Source organism: Piliocolobus tephrosceles, chromosome Y (genome assembly GCF_002776525.5).
Source record: "Piliocolobus tephrosceles isolate RC106 chromosome Y, ASM277652v3, whole genome shotgun sequence".
Taxonomy (NCBI): Eukaryota; Metazoa; Chordata; class Mammalia; order Primates; family Cercopithecidae; genus Piliocolobus; species Piliocolobus tephrosceles.
In genome coordinates this window covers 23,798,846-23,818,297 of record NC_045456.1, presented here as the reverse complement: position 1 = coordinate 23,818,297, position 19,452 = coordinate 23,798,846, and the positions used below count along the sequence as shown (strand labels likewise).

Sequence of the window (19,452 nt, the reverse complement as noted above, 5' to 3'; positions counted from 1 at the left end):
TTTATTTGATTCCTCTCTCTTTTCTTCTTTATTAGTCTTGCTAGCGGTCTGTCAATTTTGTTGATCTTTTCAAAAAACCAACTCCTGGATTCATTGATTTTTTTGGAGGGTTTTTTGTGTCTCTATCTCCTTCAGTTCTGCTCTGATCTTAGTTATTTCTTGCCTTCTTCTAGCTTTTGAGTATGTTTGCTCTTGCCTCTCTAGTTCTTTTAATTGTGATGTTAGAGTTCAATTTTAGATGTTTCCTGCTTTCTCTTGTGGGCATTTAGTGCTATAAATTTCCCTTTACACACTGCTTTAAATGTGTCCCAGAGATTCTGGTATGTTGTATCTTTGTTCTCATTGGTTTCAAAGAACATCTTTATTTCTGCTTTTGTTTTGTTATGTACCCAGTAGTCATTCAGGAGCAGGTTCTTTAGTTTCCATGTAGTTGAGCGGTTTTGATTGAGTTTCTTAGTCCTGAGTTCTAGTTTGATTGCACTGTGGTCTGAGAGACAGTTTGTTATAATTTCTGTTCTTTTACATTGGCTGAGGAGTGCTTTACTTCCTATTATGTGGTCAATTTTGGAATAAGTGCAATGTGGTGCTGAGAAGAATGTATATTCTGTTGATTTGGGGTGTAGAGTTCTATAGATGTCTATTAGGTCCGCTTGGTACAGAGAAGAGTTCAATTCCTGGATATCCTTGTTAACTTTCTGTCTCATTGATCTGTCTAATGTTGACAGTGGAGTGTTGAAGTCTCCCATTATGATTGTATGGGAGTCTAAGTCTCTTTGTAAGTCTCTAAGGACTTGCTTTATGAATCTGGGTGCTCCTGTATTGGGTGCATATATATTTAAGATAGTTAGCTCTTCCTGTCGAATTGATCCCTTTACCTTTATGTAATGGCCTTCTTTGTCTCTTTTGATCTTTGATGGTTTAAAGTCTGTTTTATCAGAGCCTAGGATTGCAACCCCTGCTTTTTTTTTGTTCTCCATTTGCTTGGTAGATCTTCCTCCATCCCTTTATTTTGAGCCTATGTATGTCTCTGCATGTGAGATGGGTCTCCTGAAGACAGCAGACTGATGGGTCTTGACTCTTTATCCAGTTTGCCAGTCTGTGTGTTTTAATTGGAGCATTTAGTCCATTAACATTTAAGGTTAATATTGTTATGTGTGAACTTGATCCTGCCATTATTATATTAACTGGTTATTTTGTTCGTTAGTTGATGCAGTTTCTTCCTCACATTGATGGTCTTTACATTTTGGCATGTTTTTGCAATGGCTGGTACTTGTTGTTCCTTTCCATGTTTAGTGTCTCCTTCAGGGTCTCTTGTAAGGCAGTCCTGGTAGTGACAAAATCTCTAAGCATTTCCTTATCTGTAAAGGATTTTATTTCTCTTTCACTTATGAAATTTAGTTTGGCTGGATATGAAATTCTGGGTTGAAAATTCTTTTCTTTAAGAATGTTGAATATTGGCCCCCACTCTCTTCTGGCTTGTAGAGTTTCTACCGAGAGATCTGCTGTTGTCTGATGGGTTTCCCTTTGTCAGTAACCCGAACTTTCTCTCTGGCTGCCCTTAAGAATTTTTCCTTCATTTCAACTTTGGTGAATCTGGCAATTATGTGTCTTGGAGTTGCTCTTCTGGAGGAGTATCTTTGTGGCATTCTCTGTATTTCCTGAATTTGAATATTGGCCTGCCCTACTAGGTTGGGGAAGTTCTCCTGGATGATATCCTGAAGAGTGTTTTCCAACTTGGTTCCATTTTCCCCCTCACTTTCAGGCACCCCAATCAGATGTAGATTTCGTCTTTTTACATAATCCTATACTTCTTGCAGGCTTTGTTCATTTCTTTTTTTCTTTTTTCTTTTGGTTTCTCTTCTTGCTTCATTTCATTCATTTGGTCCTCAATCGCTGATACTCTTTCTTCCAGTTGATCGAGTCAGTTACTGAAGCTTGTACATTTGTCACGTATTTCTCGTGTCATGGTTTTAATCTCTGTCATTTCATTTATGACCTTCTCTGCATTAATTATTCTAGCTATCAATTCTTCCACTCTTTTTTCAAGATTTTTAGTTTCTTTGTGATGGGTACATAATTCCTCCTTTAGCTCTGAGAAGTTTGATGGACTGAAGACTTCTTCTGTCATCTTGTCAAAGTCATTCTCCATCCAGCTTTGATCTGTTGCTGACGATGAGCTGCGCTCCTTTGCAGGGGTAGATGCACTCTTATTTTTTAAATTTCCAGCTTTTCTGCCCTGCTTTTTCCCCATCTTTGTGGTTTTATCTGTCTCTGGTCTTTGATGATGGTGATGTACTGATGGGATTTGGGTGTAGGTGTCCTTACTGTTTGATAGTTTTCCTTCTAACAGTCAGGACCCTCAGCTGTAGGTCTGTTGGAGATTGCTTGAGGTCCACTCCAGATGCTGTTTGCCTGGGTATCAGCAGTAGAGGCTGCAGAAGATAGAATACTGCTGAACAGCGAGTGTACCTGTTTGATTCTTGCTTTGGAAGCTTCCTCTCAGGGGTGTACTCCACCGTGTGAGGTGTAGGGTTTCAGTCTGCCCCTAGTGGGGGATGTCTCCCAGTTAGGCTACTAAGGGGTCAGGGACCCACTTGAGCAGGCAGACTGCCCCTTCTCAGATCTCAACCTCCATGTTGGGAGATCCACAACTCTCTTCAAAGCTGTCAGACAGAGTCGTTCGCGTCTGCACAGGCCTCTGCTGCTTCCCCTGTTATTTTTTAGCTGTGCCCTGTCCCCAGAGGTGGAGTCTATAGAGACAGGCAGGTTTCCTTGAGCTGCTGTGAGCTCCACCCAGTTCGAGCTTCCCAGCGGCTTTGTTTACCTACTTAAGCCTCAGCAATGGCGGGTGCCCCTCCCCCAGCCTCGCTGCTGCCTTGCGGTTAGATCGCTGCAGACTGCTGTGTTAGCAAGGAGGGAGGCTCCGTGGGCATGGGACCCTCCCGGCCAGGTGTGGGGTATATTCTCCTGGTGTGCCCGTTTACTTGCAGCGCAGTATTGGGGTGGGAGTTACCCGATTTTCCAGGTGTTGTGTGTCTCAGCTCCCCTGGCTAGGAAAAGGGATTCCCTTCCCCCTTGTGCTTCCCAGGTGAGGCGATGCCTCGCCCTGCTTCAGCTCTCGCTGGTCGGGCTGCAGCAGCTGACCAGCACCGATTGTCCAGCACTCTCTAGTGAGATGAACCCAGTTCCTCAGTTGAAAATGCAGAAATCACCGGTCTTCTGTGTTGCTCGCGCTGGGAGATGGAGACTGGAGCTGTTCCTATTCAGTCATCTTGCTCTGTCCCAAGTCTGCCCTTAACATTTTTTCCTTCATTTCAACTTCGGTGAATCTGGCAGTTATGTGTCTTGGAGTTGCTCTTCTCAAGGAGTATCTTTGTGGCATTCTCTGTATTTCCTGAATTTGAATGTTGGCGTGCCTAACCAAGTTGGGGAAGTTCTCCTGGATGATGTCCTGAGGAGTGGTTTCCAATGTGATTCCATTTTCCCCATCACTTTCAGGCACACCAATCAGATGTAGATTCAGTTTTTTTCACATAATCCCACATTTCTCGGAGGTTTTGTTCATTTCTTTTTACTCTTTTTTCTCTACACTTCTCTTCTAGCTTCATTTCATTCATTTGATCTTCGATCGCTGATACTCTTTCTTCTAGATGATAAAGTCAGTTACTGAAGCTTGTGCATTTGTCACATATTTCTCATTTTATGGTTTTCATCTCTATCAGTTCTTTTAAGGTCTTCTCTGCATTGATTATTCTAGTTATCCACCCATCCATTCTTTTTTCAAGGTTTTTAATTTCTTTGCACTGGTTACGTAGCTCCCCCTTTAGCTCTCAGAACTTTGATCGACTGAAGCATTCTTCTCTCAACTCATCAAAGTCATTCTCCATGCAGCTTTTTTCCATTGCTTATGATGCACTGTATTCCTTTGGAGGGGGAGATAGGCTCTGATTTTTTGAATTTCCAGCTTTTCTGCACTGCTTTTTCCGCATATTTGTTGTTTTATCTGCCTTTGGTCTTTGATGATGGTGACATACTGGTGGGGTTTTGGTGTGGGTGTCTTTTCTGTTTGTTAGTTTTCCTTCTAACAATCAGGACCTTCAGCTGTAGGTCTGTTGGAGTTTGCTTGAGGTCCAGTGCAGACTCTGTTTGTCTGGGTATCAGCAGTGGAGGCTGCAGAATATAGAATATTGCTGAACAGCGAGTGTTGCTGTCTCATTCTTGCTCTGGAAGCTTTGTCACAGGTATGTACCACACAGGTATGAGGTGTTGGTCTGCACCTACTGGGGGATGTCTCCTAGTTAGGCTACTCAGGTCAGGGACCCACTTGAGCAGGCAGTCTGTCTGTTCTCAGGTCTCAGCCTTCGTGCTGGGAGAGCCACTGCTCTCTTCAAAGTTGTCAGATGGGGGCATTTACGTCTACTGAGGTTTCAGCTGCTTTTTGTTTAGGTATGACCTGTCCCCAGAGGAGGAGTCTATAGAGGCAGGCTGCCCTGCTTGAGCTGTGGTGGGCTCCATCCAATTCGAACTTCCCAGTGGCTTTGTTTACCTACTTAAGTCTCAGTAATGGCCGGCACCCCTCCCTCAGTCTCGCTGCCTCCTTGCAGTTAGATTTCAGACTGCTGTGATAGCAATGAGGGAGGCTCTGTGGGCGTGGGACCCTCTGGGCCATGTGTGGGATATAATCTCCTGGTGTGCTGGTTACTAAGGCCATTGGTAAAGTGCGGTATTAGGGTGGGAGTTACCCGATTTTCCAGGTGTTGTGTGTCTCAATTTCCTTTTGCTAAGAAAAGGAATTCCCTTTCCCCTTGCACTTCCCAGGTGAGGTGATGCCTCAGCCTGCTTCAGCTCTCACTGGTCGGGCTGCACCCACGGCCCAGTGCCAACTGTCCAACATGACCCAGTGAGATGAACCCAGTACCTCAGTTGAAAATGCAGAAGTCACCTGTCTTCTGTGTCGCTCATGCTGGGAGCTGGAGAATGGAGCTCTTCCTATTCGGCCATCTTGGACTTCATTTCATTCATCTGATCATCAGTCACTGATAATCTTTCTTCCACTTGATTGAGTTGGTTACTGAAGTTTGTGCATTTGTCATGTGGTTCTTGTGTCATGATTTTCATATCTATCAGTTCCTTTAAGGTCTTCTCTGCATTGATTATTCTAGTTATCCATTCGTTAGACCTAATACCATAAAAGCCCTAGAAGAAAACCTAGGTAATAACATTCAAGACATAGGCATGGGCAAGGACTTCATGTCTAAAACACCAAAAGCAATGGCAACAAAAGCCAAAATTGACAGATGGGATCTAATTAAACTAAAGAGCTTCTGCACAGCAAAAGAAACTACCATCAGAGTGAACAGGCAACCTACAGAATGGGAGAAAATTTTTGCAATCTACTCATCTGACAAAGGAGTTATATCCAGAACCTATAAATAACTCAATCAAATTTACAAGAAAAAAACAACCCCATCAAAAGGTGGGCAAAGGATATGAACAGACACTTCTCAAAATAAGACATGTATACAGTCAAGAGACACATGAAAAAATTCTCATCATCACTCGCCATCAGAGAAATGCAAGTCAAAACCACAATGAGATACCATCTCACACCAGTTAGAGTGGCAATCATTAAAAATTCAGGAAATAACAGGAGGTGGAGAGGATGTAGAGAAATAGGAACACTTTTACACTGTTGGTGGGATTGTAAACTAGTTCAACCATTATGGAAAACAATATGGCGATTCCTCAAGGATCTAGAACTAGAAATACCATTTGATCCAGCCATCCCATTACTGGGTATACACCCAAAGGATTATAAATCATGCTGCTATAAAGACACATGCACATGTATGTTTATTGCGGCAGTATTCATAATAGCAAAGACTTGGAATCAACCCAAATGTCCATCTGTGACAGACTGGATTAAGAAAATGTGGCACATATACACCATGGAATACTATGCAGCCATAAAAAAGGATGAGTTTGCGTCCTTTGTAGGGACATGGATGCAGCTGGAAACCATCATTCTTAGCAAACTATCACAAGAAGAGAAAACCAAACACCGCATGTTCTCACTCATAGGTGGGAATTGAACAATGAGATCACTTGGACATGGGAAGAGGAACATCACACACTGGAGCCTGTTGTGAGGAAGGAGGAGGGATAGCATTAGGAGATATACCTAATGTAAATGACAAGTTGATGGGTGCAGCACACCAACATGACACATGTATACATATGTAACAAACCTGCACATTGTGCATGTGTACCCTAGAACTTAAAGTATAATAAAAAAGAATTAAAAAAAAAAAAAAACAAGAAAAAAGAAAAAAAAATACAGGCCGCATCCAAAACATGAGGTAGAAATGAAAAATTTAATGTGACATAAAGAATAGTTTAAAAGTTATGATTATCTCTGGTCAAAGAACTGTAACACTCATATTTCAGAATTGGGGAACCTGAAGTCACCTAAGAGGCAGAAGTGGCCAAGGTCAATGGGTGAGAAGCAAGTCTCAACGGATAGTTGCCTCATCATCCTTCTCTGGCTCCCTTCCATGCCTTGAGGCCTGCTACCACCTGGGGCTCAGTTTGGGTTCCACTAGGGCCCTCTTACCCTCCATGAGGAGGTGCACATGAGTCGCACCGAGATCTACATCCTTCAAGAATGGCTATCTCAGTCCTGTCGTATTTTGTTTCAATGACCTCAGACTCCCCTGACATGCTTTCTCCCCTCTGCCATCCTCATTCATGTTGCCCCGGCCCCTGAGACATTTCCTACGACATTCAAAAATAGACATATAATTTTTAGAATGCCTTAATAATGTAGATGCAAACACAGGATTTTATTGTAAAAATGCTCTTCTTCCTTACTTGTACCAAAGTCTTTTTTCATGATGGGGGAAAGAATGCAACATACTTTAGTAAGTTAAAAAAGTATAAAAGTAAAAATAAATCCCACTGTAGATGATCAATTAAATGGCAGGGGACCTTCTGTGTGTGTCCAGCAAGGGAATCCTGAGCATTAAGGCCCATCTGAGTACTGGTGTAGACATCCAATTTCCCTCGTACCAGTGTGAGTGTGGGCATGTTCCAGACTGTGTGTTTGAGCTGGTGTATGAGTGTGAACACCTGTGCCTGTGTACCTTTGTGTACCTTGGTTTGGGGGGGGCACACTCCCAACCACTGGTGTGCCTCAACCTAGCTCTTGAGCTGGCAAGTAGGGTGCCACTGGTTTGTCAATCCAACTTCAGGACCCATGAAGCCTGCGCTCTTCAGAGATGCCAAGAGTCCTCACGGTTCTCACAAATGGTAGAAGAAAGAGGAAAAAGCGGGCTGATGGCAGAGGCAGGAGGAAAAAGCGGGCTGACACAAGCTACCTAGAGGAGATGTCATGGACCTGAAATGAATAAAACCTAGCAGCTGTCTGTGTCTTCCTGTGTGTTTGGTCAGGGAAGGCAGGTATTCAGGAAAGAAGCAATGGAACCTGCAGGGTTTTGGGATTTGCTGTCCGGGAATCCCTGTGCACCAGACAGTGTCTGGCCCATGAGAGAGGAGGACAGGATGTGGGTCCAGCAGGGTCTGAGTCTCCAGGGAGGCTGGCATTCTCCCCAAGGGGCGTGGGTCGGTAGATGGAGGAGAAACCGGGCTGTGGGGTCAGGTAGATGGGACACTTATCACTTAGCCAGGTGGGAGTTCAGGAGAGGGCCTAGTGAGCAGCGGCCTAACTGGTTGGTGACACCCTGTTCCAGTGCTGCATGTATGCACACAAGCATTGCCCCGTGCATCCTCTCCAGGATGCCTCACCTGGGCGAATAGAAAGCAAGGCACACAAGATCCTAAGCTTATGGTCTTGAGTGGCCCCAGAGGGAGGTCCCTAGGATCACTGGTCCCAGGAGAGGCAGGCATGCAGGGTCTCTTCAAGACAGGGGTAAAATGCATAAGTGCAGCTCTCCACCCAGTGGGTGTCTTGCCCTGGTGATGTCAGCCATGGCCGACCCATATCCAGACAAGAGATGTGAACAGAGGATTTCAAATTTTATTCTGAAAATTTTAAGGTAGATATTACATCTAAACACTTTTCAAATAGCATTAACAAGTATGAAATTACTTTGAAAAAAATTCCTTTTGCTTTGAATACCTCTAAAAATTCATGGAGGAAGTTAGTATCTACCTCTCTCCACAAAACCAATATGTTTCTTGTAGTAACATGCAGAAATAACATTTCAATTTTCCATGTGTAAACAAGGTTTGGTATGCAATAACTATTACTTTGAATACTTGCTTTAATATCTGCTTAAGTCTCCTTTTTCAGATCTACTTTCTTCACCATCTACTGTAGAGGAAACATAACTTGAGCTACCATATGCTTCACGAGGAACAGGGAGCAACCTATCCAGAGAAGGCAGATTCCTTTGGTCTTTTCTGCCAGCGTGCTCACGACCACAAGAATAAGAATCACCACAGCTCCTTGAGTAACTCTCCCAACTTCTGCCATATCCATCTCGTGTATTATAATCATGGCAGGTGCTTCCACCATAAGACATCCAAGGCCCTCGTGCAGGTGGTGCACCATGAGAGGTCCCTGCAGGGTTGAAAAAACAATACGTTGGACTGCATTTAAACATTTTTACTGCTATCACTAAAGCATGAATTAAAGTACTATTTTGAAATATCTGTTTTCCTCTGCCTTTGTTGCCGGGATATTAATTAAGCTTTCAATAGTCAGATTTTATTGAAAAGAAGTGTAAGAGTAGTATTTGGAAGCCTAACAAATTTAATTCTAAAATAAATGTTGAGTCACATGTTCTGAATATGAACTGAAGTTCTCACCTTCATATCATTCCCTATACTTTACACTGTTAAGAATACTCAATATTTAAACATGTTATATTTATCCTTTATAATTTTCCTCAGAATTTCATTAAAACAATGATCTGTTCTATTAAATACAATTATATAACTTACAAATCCATCCTAGACCCTTACCACATCCCTGAAATGCATCTCTATAAGAACTTCCACTTGGACCTTCAGAATGATCTCTACCACAGGCCTCACTGTAGCCATCAGGATCACTTGCAAAAAAAGAAAAAAAAAAAAAGCTTTTTTTTAATGTCAGAATCAACAATTTAAGAAATCTATTTGATAAATCCAGATAACATTATAGTACCTATATCCACTAGAGGAATGTTCATCCCGACTAGAACGACCATAATCAGGGTATGTATAGTCTTTAGGTGGTGGAGCATAATCCCTGGTTTCTCGGGAACCTGGATGATTTCTGTGTGCATAAGTTTAAGCAATAAATTTTAAGTTTTCAACTTCCAGTATCCAAAACATAACTAACTTACGGCTTAAACAAAATTAAAAGGCCAAACATCTAAATAGGTATTTCTCCAAATAAAATAGGCAAAAGCCCAAAAAGCACATGGGACAGATACTGATAATCAGTGATTCAGAGAATGCGTTTCAAATCCAAAAGGAGATTCGACACTTCACACACACACTGGAAGCACAATAAATTTTACAAAGCAGGAAATAGCAAGTGTTTGAGAGGATGCAGATAAATTGGACACCTGATACAATGTTACTTGGACTGGACAATTTAAGAAATCTATTTGACAGATCCAGAAAACATTACATTACCTATATCCTCCAGAGGAATGTTCATCCGGACTAGAACGATCATAATCACGGTATGTATAGCCTCTAGATGGTGGAGCACAATCCCTGGTTTCTCGGGAACCTGGATGATTTCTGTGTGCATAAGTTTAAGCAATAAATTTTAAGTTTTCAACTTCCAGTATCCAAAACATAACTAACTTACGGCTTAAACAAAATTAAAAGGCCAAACATCTAAATAGATATTTCTCCAAATAGCAACAGCCGAAAAAGCACATGGGACAGATACTCATAATCAGTGATTCAGAGAATGCATTTCTTTTTTTTTTTTTTTTATACTTAAATTCTGGGGTACATGTGCATGATGAGTTAATGGGTGCAGAAAATGCATTTCAAATCCAAAATGAGATATCATATATCCCACACACAATCTGGAATGGCAGTAAATTTTAAAAAGGAGGAAATAACAAGTGTTTGAGAGGATGTAGATAAATTGGAACCCTGATACAATGCTAGTTGGAATGGAAAATGATGCAGCTACTATGCGGAAACGTGGTGGTTCCTCAGGAAAGTAAACATAGCTATCATAGGACCACGCAATTCCACTCACATACACCCAGAATTGAATACGTGTACCCAAACAAATATTGGTGCATAGAAATACTGGGGTGGAAACAACCCAGATAAAATAATAGGTTAACAACTTGTGGAAGGAGTAAAGTGCTATGATGTAAATGAACCTTCAGGACATCACGGATAAAAAAGAAGTTGTGTTGTGTTTGAGCCCCATTAACATTAAATGTCTACAACAGGTGGTTCAGAGGCAGAACACAGATCGGTGTTTGCTAGCAGCTAAGGAAAGGAAGAAAATGGAAGGGACTGCTTAACTGGTAGTTGGAGTTTTAATTTAGAGTGATGAAAATGTTTTGGAACTTGATGGAGGTAGTTGCTGCATGACACAGAATATATTAAACACCACTTAACTAGTTACCTTATAATATTTAATTTTGTTAAGTGAATTTCGTCATCACAACAAAAAAAAATCAATTGTATTTCTTCATTTTTCCTTTACCTCTCCTTAGTTGCATAACCATCATCTCTTCGTGACATATGGTCATTTCTCCAGGAAGAGGTTGGCTCTCTGCATGGAGGACTTCCATAATTCTCTCTTCCACGTGACATGGGACCTTTAATATTAAAATGATGGAACATTTTGTAAAGAACACCAAATCTAAAACACTATTTTCTCTTCTCTCAAACAACTTCTACAATTCTATTTCTTCTATGACTCTGTTCTTCATTTCCTAAATTACTAGGCAGTCATGACACTGAATATTTCTTATGGCTTTGGATAATCCCATGGGTCCCACAAGGCCAGTTCTTCTACTGAAGCTGAAGCCAAACATTAATTCTTAGGTAAAAGTTCATTGGTAATGGTTACTAACTTAGTTATTATTTTTCTTTTCATGTGAATTACTGATGACTACTAATAATACAGGAATAACACGTAAAACCATCAAACTATTCATGGATTTTAAAGTTTACATACTTCTCAGCTGAAGAAAGTAAATTTTCCCATGTTGTTCAGTTCAACTCACATACACAAATACAGCTACCTTTGAGTGACTGCACGCTAAATGTTTACATAAAAGTTCTCCTTTATCACTAACTGGTTGGCTCTATTTTAAATGTTGACAAATGAAAATGTGCTAGTGAAGATTTTCTAATGATGGCCAAGATTTACTTTTACTGCAATAAGCAATACTATGAAAGGGGTCATTACAACAATGTTGCTATTTCAAAACAGAAAAGTTTCTCCTTTAATATACTCTTCACCTGCTATTCCTTAGAGGTCAGTCTTTCACCTATGCTACCTTCACTGGCTAATTTTCCAATGGAAATGTGTTGGCTTGTAGATCCTAAAGCCCATAAATACCTACCTTCACTGATACTCTACATATGAAATGTAAAATTGAAAATGGCAGTTTTCAATTTCCTCCATATTAGGGTGGAAGACTAAGAAAGAATTTTAATTTGTTCTGCTTAACTTCTTTGCTAAGAACTTTTATTTATTGTCTTGTTTTCTTCTGTCCAGTCTGCAGTCTCACAGTTCTCCTTCTCAAAAATATTACTTCTATTCAATCCAACTGCTTACCTCATGTTACTTAGTTCTAAATTCTGTCCTCAAATAATTTCAAATCTTACACCAAGGATCTTGTGTTACTGTTTAAACATCCCGGTACAATCTCAACTATTGATTTACATCACCCTATATTTCACAACTCTGCACTTCTGTGATATCCACTAAATTTAAGAATATTGGACTCCTTCACGTCTACCTTTCAAGCCTTAAATGTATTTTAATGTTTAAGCCCAGTGACTCCTTGTCTGCTAAATGCTCTTCTAGTTCTTTTGAATCTTCATATAAGCAGTGGGAATGCCTTGCACATATGCATTACTGAGGTGTCAGAGGTTGGATGGCCAGGCTCAGTGGCTCACACTGAATGAGTATGGAAGGTGGAGGCAGCTGGACTGCTTGAGCCCCGGGCTTTAACATCAGTTTTGACAGTGTAGTGAGATCCTCTCTCTAGAAAAATATAGGAAAAACATTTAGCTAGATATGATGGTGCATGCCTGTAGTTGCAGAAACATGGGAGGCTGAAACAGGAGAATTGCCTGAGCCCAGGAATTAGAGGCTGTCATAAGCCATCATCTCACCAATGCACTCTGACCTGGTAAGAGCAAGACTCCAAACCAACGAAGAAACCGAACAGGCAACTTTTAGACTGGGACACCAGGGGACCACTACCAGGGGACCTAGTAAATGGAAGAATTAATTAGATGAAGAAGACTCCTATCAAAGAATACTGCTGGGAACTTAGAGGAAAATTAAGGGGAATTTTCTAGCAAACACAGGATTAAAAGGAATGTTGGCCTCACTCTAATCACTTCTTTGATCTGCAGTGAGAAGTTCAAGTATTTCTTCAACATAAATCTGAAATGTACCTAGTGAGATAGAAACTATAATAAAAGCTATCAATCAGTAATTACATCCATGTATATGTCACTTCTCTTTTCTTCAATGAACTTAAAGCTAAGCATTCAGGTAAAATAGCTCATTTTTAGTGATGCAAAAACTACAGTCTTTCTGTCAGGTAGCATTTACCTTGGCTCCCGATCCAACTATTGCTTCTTGCCATAGCAGAAAGAGCAGATATTTTAGGAAGAGGACCTCCACTTCTTGAAGATGGAACTCTTTTAACTGGAATGGCTCCCCTAGAAGAACTCATGTTGAGATCAAGAGTATATCCACCATCATCTGTATTTCAAACAAAATCTTTTTACTTAACTAACATCACTGTTTCTTAAATAGCTAAGTTTTAGTTGTTTACAAAGATTTTCTACATATTATAATCTTACAAATTCACATTTGTCTAAACAAATAAAATTAACATTTCTATATGAAATTAGTACAGTTCAAGCAATAAAAGTCCATTTAGAAAATCTAGAAAGAAACTTAAGTATCATAATATATTGGTGTGAGAGAGAGATGCGGGAAAATGGGGAGTGAACAGGGAGTAGAAATCTATCAATAAAATATCTAAGTATAATACACAAAAAAAATTAAAAGAAAAATGATAAATGACTGATTATATCATTCTGTTATGAGGAAAAATTTTCAAAGCATATCATAAAGATAAACTAAATTCCATTCAAAGAAACTCAAATATTTACAATACCAAGAAGTGACATATCAGGAAAATACATTACCTCTAAAATTTGTTAACACAATATAGAATTCTTAAAATTCCCTTATGAGACACTAATTTTCAGATTAGACTATGCTGAATTTTAATAGTCTTTAAGAATTGCATAGTAATTAATACAAAAATATTTTTGTAGATCTACAAAAATGTAGCTATATGCCAATTACCAGATGGTGTTACAGGTTAGAATATATACATTCTCATACATGGCAAGGTATAATTGAACCTCACCCTCAAGATCAATGGCGACAAAATAGCCAGGAAGCCATGCATCTTAAAATTAAGCAAACACTGCAATTTCAACTTTAAAAAACATCTCCAGTTAATTACATATCTGGTCATTAAAACTCCAAATTAATTGTTAGAGTTTCGAAGTTGGTTAATAGATAATACAAGTTATTTATTTATTTATTTGTTTATTTATTTATTGAGATGGACTCTTGCCCTATCACGCAGGCTGGAGCACAATGGCATAACCTTGGCTCACTGCAACTTCCGCCTCCCAGGTTCAGCGATTCTCCTGCCTCAGCCTCCCAAGTAGCTGGGATTACAGGTGCACGCTACCACACCAGGCTAATTTTTTGCATCTTTAGGAGAAACAGGGTTTCACCATGTTGGCCAGGCTGGTCTGAAACTCCTGACCTTGTGGTCCACCTGCCCTGTACTCTCCAAGTGCTGAAGTGACAGGCGTGGGCCACCTCGCACAGCCCATCCAATAGTTTTATCTTTTCTTAAAAAAAAAATACATGGTTTGTTTCTTTTTTATATGTAAAATTGGACCCCTCATTTTCTATTGAGTAAATCACTCATAAATATCATTTTCAGTGACTCATCCTCCAGCAAAGATAGATACATACATACCTGTGAAGCAGTGGTTCTTAGACCTTTCCAGAGTCACAGACAATTTTCAGAAATTATAGTCCTACATTACTTAAATTGAAAATGCTTTATGGCAGGCCAATGTACAAATTTTCCACATTAAAATGACAAATCAATAGATTTGCATAGATATTTGTACATGTATACACAAGAAACCAAATATTGCAAAATCAATCTTAAGTACTGGGTTACTTTTTTTCCTACTGGAAACTTTTAAATATTCCACCATACTTTGATAATATAACTGATTTATGAAATTCTGTGCCCCAAAGTAGAAAACTCTAAAGTATAATGAATATAAATGGGTTCTGCAGGAAACCTGCTGAGTGCAGGCAATCAGCATTCATAAACTCAATTCAGGTTGAAATTTGTGTTACTTCAATGCAACACTATTACAATTTTAAAACAAATTTTAGACATTAGTTCAATCATTCCTATAATACACCTTTAGTACTTAGAAATAGTTTTGCTTCTTATTAATAAGTTAATCTTCTGTTCATAAAGGAAATACATAAAATTGAGAAATTTTGATATCTCCAAACTTACTTTCTTTCAATCCTATGGCTCCATCTTTATATTTTAAAACATTACCCAAGTGTCCTTCATGTGAGGGAAGCTGTCCTCTTATTCCTCTACTACTTCCTTTTGCAGATCTCAGAATTCCTGAAGGGCCTCTGTTTCTTGAAGAAGGTGGTGGTCTCCGCCTACCACCACTTTGAAATGATGGTTTCTTGGCTGGTTCTACTTTTATTGCTTTTCCATCCAAAGACTAAAAGCATTAAGGGGACTATCAACAACACTGGCACATTTAATGTAAGCACATTTTACAGACATTTTTAGATCAACTATAGTTCAATTTGAGGTATTCTCTCCCAAAGGAAACTTTTTTTCTCCTAAAATGAATACATCTTTCACAATGCTAAATTTGAGACATTTACTGAGCATATGCCTTCTACGGAGAGATCAAACACAAATTCTATTATTCAAACACCTTGAAAACTTCTCCTTTAGTAAAAAAAAAAAAAAAAAAAAAAACTCAAACAACAACAACAAAGAAAGATTAACCATCACACCTTCTATGGAAGAATGTGGCACATCTGTTTTTTACAATATATAATACATTTCATCTGTGTATTCACATCATTGATTTAAAAGTTTCAGTGTCCCAATGCAACTTGTGTCATTTAAAAAAATGAGGTTACTTTTTCAGTAATTACTCACATTAGTCATTATGAATTGTTTCTCGTTTGATTTGCTAGTACTTACATAAAATATCCCCACATGATTTACAATGCTATATTTACTGTAAAAATGTTTCTGTGAATGTGATCCTTGTTTGATCTCATTAAGGTTTCTTGCCTTACTCTTTTCTTATATTGCCTTAAATATGCCCCTAAAAAATGACTCTTAATGTAGTACTTCATATAATTTCTCAAAAATGTGTAAATATCCTAATTAATTTCACAATAACATTTTTCACTGTAATCTTGTCTATAGGCCATAGCAAGTTTTGGAAACAGTTCAGCTAATAACTTGATTTAAAAATTCCATGCCTTTTATTATTTGGGGGAAGTAAGTCTCAAATTCCTTACAAAACCTCTTGCAGCCACATCGCCAGTTGTTCCTACCTTGAAACTACTTTTGTTATTTCTGGGCCGAAAATATTTTCCCCAGATTTGCTCATGGCTGCTTCCTTCCCAGTCAGACAAATTCTGAAGTCAGCCAAAATTCCTTAACTGTTAATTCTCCCTGAAAACTCCAAGAACTTCCTTTATTGGCTTTCTCAACATTTATGTGCATATAACATTCATATTTATTTTAACACAATAAGACATGTGAGATGAAGTAATTTAGAAATAACATTGGCTGGGCACAGTGGCTCACACCTGTAATCCCAACACTTTGGGAGGCCGAGGCAGGCGGATCACAAGGAGAAGAGTTAGAGACCATCCTGGCCAGCAGGGTGAAACCCTGTCTCTATTCAAAGTACAAAAATTAGCTGGGTGTGGTGGCACGTGTCTGTAGTCCCTGCTAGTCGGAGGCTGAGGCACGAGAATCGCTTGAACCCAGCAGGCAGAGGTTGCAGTGAGCCAAGATAACTCCACTGCAATCCAGTCTAGCAACACAGCGAGTCTGCATCTTAAAAAACAAACAAACAAAAACTCTACACAAATTGTCTGCTCTTTTGCTTGAAAAATAGGGGGAAGAAAGAAATTATCATAGATTACTATACATAAGTCAAAATTATCTCCATCACTACCACAAAGCCACAAACCAAAAGCTACTCTCGGTTTCTACCACAGCTTAATCTACTAATTTATAAATTAAATAAAACCCTACTCTCTGCTATGTGCCTGGAAGTATGCTAGATCTAACAGAAATGAAAGCAACTTAGGAAGACTTAAATATGCATTATATACAATTTCACAATCAACAGATTAACATATAGTACAGTGAGTACAAAATACCTACAATATGCAATGAGGAAGAAAATATGAAATCTAAGTTGTTTTTGAAGCATAAATTGTTATTTGTGAGACATGCATCAGGAAAGATAATTCTCAAGAAGTCCAAAAAAGCATCTGGGGATAGCGTAAAGACTAGCAGGAGCTATAACCAGATTGGGATAATGTTATTTATTTATTTATTTATTTATTTTTATTTATTTATTTATTTTGAGATGGATTCTCGCTCTGTCACCAGCCTGGAGAGCACTGGCGTGATCTCGGCTCACTGCAACTTCTGCCTCCCAGGTTCAACTGATTCCCCTGCCTCAGCCTACTGAGTATCTGGAACCAAAGGCACACACAATCACACATGGCTAATGTTTTTGTATTTTAGTAGCGTCAAGGTTTCACCATGTTGGCCATTTTGGTTTCCTTCTCCTGACCTCGGGATCTGCCCGCCTCAGCCATGTCCATGGTGGTGTGAGCCACGATGCCGGGCCTCATTAGGATACTATTATAAAGCAAAAAACTGCTAAAGGGCCCAAAATGGAAGGATCTTGACTACAGTGTACAGGAATTCAATAATTAATAGAATTACATAAAATTTTAAAGCTTTAGTAAACACACAATAATCCCTAGATTTAAAACTCAGCAGGACAAGAGACCATTGGTTGGGTCAAAACAAGTCCCCAAACACACTGGGGAAATGAGGAATTGGATATTCATGTTACATAAATCACTCTAGTGACAGGAAAGAAACATCCTTAGGAGAAAAGAGCCAGGATGGGGCAAAAATGCCAGGTACTTCTTCTGTTATCTGACTTCAATGTTCTCATATTATTTTCTATTTTCATGGACTTAACATTTAAATATACTTTCTCAAGAATATATTTTCAGAAAATGGGAAAGAATCTTTCCTTCTTGTGAGTTTGTCTAGATGTCTATCCACAGTTTGTCTACACTCTGGAAGTATTTCCATGAATTGGAAGTAATTCCATTAATAGCATTTAATAAATGTTGACTTATTACTTTCATTTACGTGAAGGTTCCTTCCAACTTTTAAAGCCCTTCAAAACCTTTCAAAATCTATTTACAGTCATATTGAAATACAAACATAGAAAAATTATATATTAATTTATATAATGTTAATTCCAATACCCTTCCAAACTACACTTGCATGTATATGACCTAAAGAAGAGGATGGCTTCATATGACTTTCTACTATCTTCAAAAGTTTAGTAATATTAGAAAGACCTATACATACTGTTAATTGAAGAACAGAGTTAGAATATTATTAATAAGGGACTCTTACCTTTCCATTCATATCTTTGGCAGCATTCTTAGCATCTGCAGGGTTCTCAAAAGTAATAAATGCAAAACCTCTGGATTTGCTGGTTCGATCCTTTATCAAAAGAACTAAAGTATATGAAAAGCTTTTACATTCATATAATGGACTCACCAAGGTACTAACCATCTGAAAGTTACATCAAACCAAAAAAATAATTGCATTCTACATCATTACTATGATTCTTAATACTAAGTCAACCCTATAGTCAGCCTATTTTATTCCAGGTTGTTCCCTAACTCCACAACATATTTAGTTTTCCTCATATTCCTTTCTAAGTAGTAGGCTATCCTTACCACAGACCCTTAACCTGGTATTATGAGAATTTTACAAATATCAAACAGATAATTCAAAATAAGAGTTTAAAACGAATATGGCATTTTAATGTAGGTATACAACGAACTTTGAAAAAAAAATTTTTTCAAAACATACATATGTATATAAACATACATATTTTAAACATATATTGAAATATACATATGAAATTACACACACACACACACACACACACACGGCTTTAAGAGTTACCTTCTGATATGGGACCATGTTTCACAAATACTGCTTTAAGCATCTTTTCATTGGTTTCTCTATTGAGGCCACCAATGTAAAGCTTTCCGGGACAATCTGCTTCTACCATTGTGCTGCAAATGGTAAAAAATTATCTATATTTAGATAAAAATAAGTAAGCTAAAAAGATAAAATTCTATTACATACTATGATGAAAACCCAAGTAAAACCCTTCCCAAGGCTGACATCTTTCTAGCATTTCTTACTTCAAATATGTAAAATTTGTAACACACAGAGCAAAAGGGTCACGAATTTCATGGACAAATGCTGCATTTTAGTATGTACCTGATAAATTCTCATTTCTAAAAATTAGATAAGAAAAGCTATCGTAATTTTCCTAAGTTGCAATATAAAGAATGCCCCCATTTAAAAAATTTTATTTGAAAACTATATATTTATGAGGTACAGTGTGATATTTGTATATTTTCTTTCTTGAGATGTATATCTCCCACACTTGAGATGTGTATCAGTGCACTGCTCAGTGCAGCCTCCTCCATCCAGCCTCAACTGATCTTCTCACATCTCAGCTTCCCAAGTAGCTGTTACTAGAGCGGCTTTCTACCAGGGCTGGGCAATTTTTTGTGTTGTTTTAAATAGACAAGGGTTTCCCCATATTGCCCAAGCTGGTCTCCAAATCCTGGGCTCAAGTGATCTGCCAGCTTGGGACTACCAAAGTGATGGGATTTCAAGGGTGAACCACCACGCCCAGCATGGTATCTGGATAAAAGACTAAATTAAGCAAATCAAAATGTTCTTGGGGGAGAACATTTTAAATATTTTACCATCTTTTAGTGATTTGAAATACACAATAAGTAAAAGATCCCCA

General features: G+C 38.7%; 1 protein-coding gene across 2 annotated transcripts; it reads right to left on the bottom strand.

Moving 5' to 3' along the window:
* Positions 1-8,031: 8,031 nt before the first annotated feature.
* LOC111523961 (RNA-binding motif protein, Y chromosome, family 1 member B-like) lies at positions 8,032-18,700 on the bottom strand. Of its 2 annotated transcripts, none has more exons than XM_023188953.1 (9): positions 18,588-18,700; positions 18,027-18,130; positions 14,859-15,036; positions 12,788-12,940; positions 10,694-10,808; positions 9,646-9,756; positions 9,170-9,280; positions 8,986-9,137; positions 8,032-8,581 (listed from the first exon to the last, which is right to left on the bottom strand). In XM_023188953.1, exons 1-9 carry the CDS (start codon positions 18,694-18,696, stop codon positions 8,283-8,285), a joined length of 1,332 nt encoding a protein of 443 aa, XP_023044721.1. In that variant the 5' UTR covers positions 18,697-18,700; the 3' UTR covers positions 8,032-8,282. The 2 variants fall into 2 exon arrangements, with proteins under 2 accessions (XP_023044721.1, XP_026304087.1); XM_026448302.1 differs by having other exon boundaries at positions 8,986-9,074.
* Positions 18,701-19,452: the final 752 nt, after the last annotated feature.